Below are 7,500 nucleotides of genomic sequence, written 5' to 3'. Positions count from 1 at the left end.
TAACTAGCTATCCAGATGAGCTAATGGTACTAGCTTATCAATGAGCTAATGTTACTTGCCTATCAACTTAATAACAAGCTAACTAACTAACTAGTTCATGTTATCTACAAGCTGATCTAACTAGCTTGCCAGGAGCAAATGAACAAGTTGTTGTACAAGATAGCTAGCTAACACAATGCTGAAAAGGCTAAAAACAAACAAAGATATTGTTATGATAAGCATGCTAACCAACTACTAAATATAACTGATATTAGCTGGTTTTACTAGCTTGCCAGAAACAAACTAGTAAGCTAATACTACCTCCTAAATAACCAGCCAACAAACAAAATGATATTACTATGACTGTGTCATGCTACCTAATTAACTAAAAAGAGCACTCCAGCTACTGACTCATTATTTTACAACACAGATTACCAGCCATATAATCCACTGGTCATAATTACCTAAACCTAAGAACACTATAAACAAGGTGATTTTAATGTTATCAGAACTGGAATATGATTTAAATGACATTCTGTGCCGCACTCCTTCAGTTTTCTGTCCGCCTGTAGCTGTTAGCTTTGTGAAACACATGTACTGTGTTTCTGAATGTCAGCTGTTCCTCTCTCTGATCAGAGATGGCAAAAGTACACATCCTTTACTCAAGTAGAAGTACAGATACTCGTGTTTAAAAATACTCTGGTAAAAGTAGAAGTACTGACTAAACTTCTTTACTCGGATCGTGTTCAAATCAATAGGCACGCAATGACTCTAAATAATAATGATCACGCCACAAAACACACATTCAGACTAAAGGAACCAGCCTGTTTGGAAAATGAGAGAAATAGAAAGTACAGGTATTTGAGTTCAACATGTGAGAAGTAGAAAGTACAGGTATTTGAGTTCAACATGTAAGAAGTAGAAAGTACAGGTATTTGAGTTCAACATGTAAGAAGTAGAAAGTACAGGTATTTGTGTTCAACATGTAAGAAGTAGAAAGTACAGGTATTTGAGTTCAACATGTAAGAAGTAGAAAGTACAGGTATTTGAGTTCAACATGTAAGAAGTAGAAAGTACAGGTATTTGTGTTCAACATGTAAGAAGTAGAAAGTACAGGTATTTGTGTTCAACATGTAAGAAGTAGAGAGTACAGGTATTTGAGTTCAACATGTTAGAAGTAGAAAGTACAGGTATTTGAGTTCAACATGTAAGAAGTAGAAAGTACAGGTATTTGTGTTCAACATGTAAGAAGTAGAAAGTACAGGTATTTGAGTTCAACATGTAAGAAGTAGAAAGTACAGGTATTTGAGTTCAACATGTAAGAAGTAGAAAGTTCAGGTATTTGTGTTCAACATGTAAGAAGTAGAAAGTACAGGTATTTGTGTTCAACATGTAAGAAGTAGAAAGTACAGGTATTTGAGTTCAACATGTAAGAAGTAGAAAGTACAGGTATTTGTGTTCAACATGTAAGAAGTAGAAAGTTCAGGTATTTGTGTTCAACATGTAAGAAGTAGAAAGTACAGGTATTTGAGTTCAACATGTAAGAAGTAGAAAGTACAGGTATTTGTGTTCAACATGTAAGAAGTAGAAAGTACAGGTATTTGTGTTCAACATGTAAGAAGTAGAAAGTACAGGTATTTGAGTTCAACATGTAAGAAGTAGAAAGTACAGGTATTTGAGTTCAACATGTAAGAAGTAGAAAGTACAGGTATTTGAGTTCAACCTGTAAGAAGTAGAAAGTACAGGTATTTGAGTTCAACATGTAAGAAGTAGACAGTACAGGTATTTGAGTTCAACATGTGAGAAGTAGAAAGTAAAGGTATTTGAGTTCAACATGTAAGAAGTAGAAAGTACAGGTATTTGTGTTCAACATGTAAGAAATAGAAAGTAAAGGTATTTGAGTTCAACATGTAAGAAGTAGAAAGTAAAGGTATTTGAGTTCAACATGTAAGAAGTAGAAAGTACAGGTATTTGTGTTCAACATGTAAGAAGTAGAAAGTACAGGTATTTGAGTTCAACATGTAAGAAGTAGAAAGTACAGGTATTTGAGTTCAACATGTAAGAAGTAGAAAGTTCAGGTATTTGTGTTCAACATGTAAGAAGTAGAAAGTTCAGGTATTTGAGTTCAACATGTGAGAAGTAGAAAGTACAGGTATTTGAGTTCAACATGTAAGAAGTAGAAAGTACAGGTATTTGAGTTCAACATGTAAGAAGTAGAAAGTACAGGTATTTGAGTTCAACATGTAAGAAGTAGAAAGTACAGGTATTTGAGTTCAACATGTGAGAAGTAGAAAGTTCAGGTATTTGTGTTCAACATGTAAGAAGTAGAAAGTACAGGTATTTGAGTTCAACATGTGAGAAGTAGAAAGTACAGGTATTTGTGTTCAACATGTAAGAAGTAGAAAGTTCAGGTATTTGTGTTCAACATGTAAGAAGTAGAAAGTACAGGTATTTGTGTTCAACATGTAAGAAGTAGAAAGTACAGGTATTTGTGTTCAAAATGTAAGAAGTAGAAAGTACAGGTATTTGAGTTCAACATGTAAGAAGTAGAAAGTACAGGTATTTGAGTTCAACATGTAAGAAGTAGAAAGTACAGGTATTTGAGTTCAACATGTAAGAAGTAGAAAGTACAGGTATTTGAGTTCAACATGTAAGAAGTAGAAAGTACAGGTATTTGTGTTCAACATGTAAGAAGTAGAAAGTACAGGTATTTGAGTTCAACATGTGAGAAGTAGAAAGTACAGGTATTTGAGTTCAACATGTAAGAAGTAGAAAGTACAGGTATTTGAGTTCAACATGTAAGAAGTAGAAAGTACAGGTATTTGAGTTCAACATGTAAGAAGTAGAAAGTACAGGTATTAGTGTTCAACATGTAAGAAGTAGAAAGTACAGGTATTTGAGTTCAACATGTAAGAAGTAGAAAGTACAGGTATTTGTGTTCAACATGTAAGAAGTAGAAAGTACAGGTATTTGAGTTCAACATGTAAGAAGTAGAAAGTACAGGTATTAGTGTTCAACATGTAAGAAGTAGAAAGTACAGGTATTTGAGTTCAACATGTAAGAAGTAGAAAGTACAGGTATTTGTGTTCAACATGTAAGAAGTAGAAAGTACAGGTATTTGAGTTCAACATGTAAGAAGTAGAAAGTACAGGTATTTGAGTTCAACATGTAAGAAGTAGAAAGTACAGGTATTTGAGTTCAACATGTAAGAAGTAGAAAGTACAGGTATTTGGGTTCAACATGTGAGAAGTAGAAAGTACAGGTATTTGTGTTCAACATGTGAGAAGTAGAAAGTACAGGTATTTGTGTTCAACATGTGAGAAGTAGAAAGTACAGGTATTTGAGTTCAACATGTGAGAAGTAGAAAGTACAGGTATTTGTGTTCAACATGTAAGAAGTAGAAAGTACAGGTATTTGTGTTCAACATGTAAGAAGTAGAAAGTACAGGTATTTGTGTTCAAAATGTAAGAAGTCAAAGTCAAAAGTCATCAGAAAGGTAAGTAGTGGAGCAAAGTACTGATACCAGAAACAGGTACTTGAGTACAGTAACAAAGTATTTGTTCTCCTCTACTCCCCCCTCTCTCTGATCCAGATATGGCTGAAGATGTCTCTGGACTCTGATAACTCCTGTGTTCTGTTGTCATCGCGAGGCTCCACGACTTCCTGCGTCTTCCAGAACGAAGACGAGAAAGATGACATCCCAGGAGTGGGAGAGGAGAGGTAATCACCTTTACATCCGTGTTTATGATGTGAACATTCATACACACACCTCGGCCCCTCCAACACTGCAACCACTGCTATTTAGAAACATTCACCCTTTGGTTACTTTAACCCTTTATGAACACAGTTAGAGATACACATACAACGTGTTTAGACCTGAAGGGTCAACATGCACATTGACATTGAATTGTATCTCGTTGCTACGACCTCTGCTGCGACCTCTCTTATTTATCTATTTGTGTCTCTGTTTGACTGCAGTGAGAGTTTCCAAAGAAATGTCATTGTACTTTGTGTGATGACAATAAAGAGATATTCTTCTGTCACACATTATCACCACGTGTTATGACCTCTGACCCGGGGGAACTCCCTCAGGTGTTATGACCTCTGACCCGGGGGAACTCCCTCAGGTGTTATGACCTCTGACCCGGGGGAACTCCCTCAGGTGTTATGACCTCTGACCCGGGGGAACTCCCTCAGGTGTTATGACCTCTGACCCCGGGGAACTCCCTCAGGTGTTAAGACCTCTGACCCCGGGGAACTCCCTCAGGTGTTATGACCTCTGACCCCGGGGAACTCCCTCAGGTGTTATGACCTCTGACCCGGGGGAACTCCCTCAGGTGTTATGACCTCTGACCCGGGGGAACTCCCTCAGGTGTTATGACCTCTGACCCCGGGGAACTCCCTCAGGTGTTATGACCTCTTACCCGGGGGAACTCCCTCAGGTGTTATGACCTCTGACCCCGGGGAACTCCCTCAGGTGTTGGGACCTCTGACCCCGGGGAACTCCCTCAGGTGTTATGACCTCTGACCCTGGGGAACTCCCTCAGGTGTTATGACCTCTGACCCGGGGGAACTCCCTCAGGTGTTATGACCTCTGACCCTGGGGAACTCCCTCAGGTGTTATGACCTCTGACCCTGGGGAACTCCCTCAGGTGTTATGACCTCTGACCCTGGGGAACTCCCTCAGGTGTTATGACCTCTGACCCCGGGGAACTCCCTCAGGTGTTATGACCTCTGACCCTGGGGAACTCCCTCAGGTGTTATGACCTCTGACCCTGGGGAACTCCCTCAGGTGTTGGGACCTCTGACCCCGGGGAACTCCCTCAGGTGTTATGACCTCTGACCCTGGGGAACTCCCTCAGGTGTTATGACCTCTGACCCGGGGGAACTCTCTCAGGTGTTATGACCTCTGACCCGGGGGAACTCCCTCAGGTGTTATGACCTCTGACCCCGGGGAACTCCCTCAGGTGTTATGACCTCTGACCCTGGGGAACTCCCTCAGGTGTTATGACCTCTGACCCCGGGAAACTCCCTCAGGTGTTATGACCTCTGACCCCGGGGGAACTCCCTCAGGTGTTATGACCTCTGACCCCGGGGAACTCCCTCAGGTGTTATGACCTCTGACCCCGGGAAACTCCCTCAGGTGTTATGACCTCTGACCCCGGGGGAACTCCCTCAGGTGTTATGACCTCTGACCCGGGTGAACTCCCTCAGGTGTTATGACCTCTGACCCGGGGGAACTCTCTCAGGTGTTATGACCTCTGACCCTGGGGAACTCCCTCAGGTGTTATGACCTCTGACCCGGGGGAACTCCCTCAGGTGTTATGACCTCTGACCCCGGGGAACTCCCTCAGGTGTTATGACCTCTGACCCCGGGGAACTCCCTCAGGTGTTATGACCTCTGACCTCGGGGAACTCCCTCAGGTGTTATGACCTCTGACCCTGGGGAACTCCCTCAGGTGTTATGACCTCTGACCCCGGGGAACTCCCTCAGGTGTTGGGACCTCTGACCCCGGGGAACTCCCTCAGGTGTTATGACCTCTGACCCTGGGGAACTCCCTCAGGTGTTATGACCTCTGACCCCGGGGAACTCCCTCAGGTGTTGGGACCTCTGACCCCGGGGAACTCCCTCAGGTGTTATGACCTCTGACCCTGGGGAACTCCCTCAGGTGTTATGACCTCTGACCCCGGGGTACTCCCTCAGGTGTTATGACCTCTGACCCTGGGGAACTCCCTCAGGTGTTATGACCTCTGACCCCGGGGGAACTCCCTCAGGTGTTATGACCTCTGACCCCGGGGAACTCCCTCAGGTGTTATGACCTCTGACCCCGGGGGAACTCCCTCAGGTGTTATGACCTCTGACCCGGGGAACTCCCTCAGGTGTTATGACCTCTGACCCCGGGGGAACTCCCTCAGGTGTTATGACCTCTGACCCGGGGAACTCCCACACACACACACACACACACACACACACACACACACACACACACACACACACACACACACACACACACACACACACACACACTGGATGCATCCCTCTCCTTCAAAGATATTGTGTCGTTCTGTGTTTCTGCGCTGCAGCGTCCTGGAGATGCTGAGCTGCTCTAAGTTCTCCGACCTGGAGACGTGGCTCTGCATGCCGTCCTCTCTGCTGCTGCCTCGAAACCTGGACTCCACCTGCTCCTCCTCTTCATCCTCCCACAACTCCTCTTCATCACATGCATCACAGCCCGCCTCCTCCTCCTCTTCCTCCTCCTCCTCCCAACGCTCCACCTGCAGCGATCCTGGAGCGATGCCCCCAAGGTGAGATCAGTCATAATAATAATAGAATCAATTTGTATAGCGCCTTTCAAGGGACCCAAGGCCGCTTTACAGGGTGAACAAACAAACAAACAAACAAACAAACAAACAAACAAACAAACAAAAGGGGCAACTAATAAAGTACAAATTAGTGGAAGACTGTAGGTGCCATAATGCTACTTAGCCCAAGTTCATTATTTGTATTATTATTATTTGTTTACGTCACTTGTATTTGTTTGTCGGGCACTTCCGGTAACTGTCACATGGGCGTGGTTTGGTTATTCAAGTCAGCTGTTTGATGTGGAGTGGGAGGACAGAGGGTGGGCTTCTGCTGTCATTTTTTCTGTTGACCGTTTTGTCCATAGTTACTGTGTCATGATTTTGTTTATTAAATATCGTAACACTATCTTGCTTCAGGATGGACCTTCTCTTAGAAAACGCGTCACAGTTTATATCCAAGCTTAGCCTCTCGGCGGGATCGAGCCGCCACAGGGCCTGTGATGGGTTCGGGGTCAAAGGTCACTTTGAGGTCGTTTTATCCCTTTAGAGCAGGGGGGTCAAACTCAAACACACAGTGGGCCAAAATAAATAAATGGGTACTAGTGGAGGGCCGGACTGGTTCAATGTTTATTGCAGAACTTATTGAAATGAACTTATTGCACATATTAAACCTGGAACTAACAAAGCTTCAATGATTGCCTATAAAAACAACATTAAACATTAAATAATCAGTTGATTCATTTCTTATGGCTCTATCTGCAGCTTCTCCAGAGTCATTTCTTATGAGTACATTTTCCCACAGGCCAACAACAGCTTCAACAAAACTATTTCCCTCAAAGAGAAACCAAACATGCCCTGTTGTCGTGAGAGAGAAAGTGCAGAAGGAAACATCCATTGAACTCAGTGTGCTGCTCTGTGATGCTAGCTCAGATACTTGGCATCTCATCTTGGGGGCAAGGTCATCAATGTTTGGGCTCAGGCTCTGAGCTGAGGAGACCCTCAGGATGGAGAGAAGGTGTGAGAGCAATATACCGGAGGGCCAGATCTAATAGGAATTAGAAATCATCCTACGGCCGAAATTCAATCCACCACGGGCCTGATTTGGCCCCCGGGCCTCGAGTTTGACACATGATTTAGAGGTTGTTTTAAAAAGGTCTATTTGGGTCATTGTTGGTAAAAAAGGTTTTAGACACAGAGCTGGGGGGGGGGGGAAGAAAA

General features: G+C 43.3%; 1 protein-coding gene across 1 annotated transcript in view; it reads left to right on the top strand.

The window, feature by feature from the left end:
- Positions 1–7,500, top strand: part of LOC307024368 (ankyrin repeat and fibronectin type-III domain-containing protein 1-like) — a gene marked incomplete at its 3' end in the record, with an annotated part of 16,416 nt that overhangs the window by 2,188 nt on the left and 6,728 nt on the right. Inside the window, exons 3-4 of the mRNA XM_079658433.1 lie at positions 3,572–3,699; positions 6,064–6,285. Of these exons, the coding sequence (XP_079514559.1) occupies positions 3,584–3,699; positions 6,064–6,285 (338 nt within the window). The 5' untranslated portion in view covers positions 3,572–3,583. The remainder of the gene's footprint in view (positions 1–3,571; positions 3,700–6,063; positions 6,286–7,500) is intronic.

The sequence above is a fragment of the Notothenia rossii genome (genome assembly GCF_949606895.1).
Source record: "Notothenia rossii genome assembly, chromosome: 11".
In the NCBI taxonomy this organism is placed as follows: Eukaryota; Metazoa; Chordata; class Actinopteri; order Perciformes; family Nototheniidae; genus Notothenia; species Notothenia rossii.
This window is presented reverse-complemented; position numbering and strand designations above follow the sequence as displayed.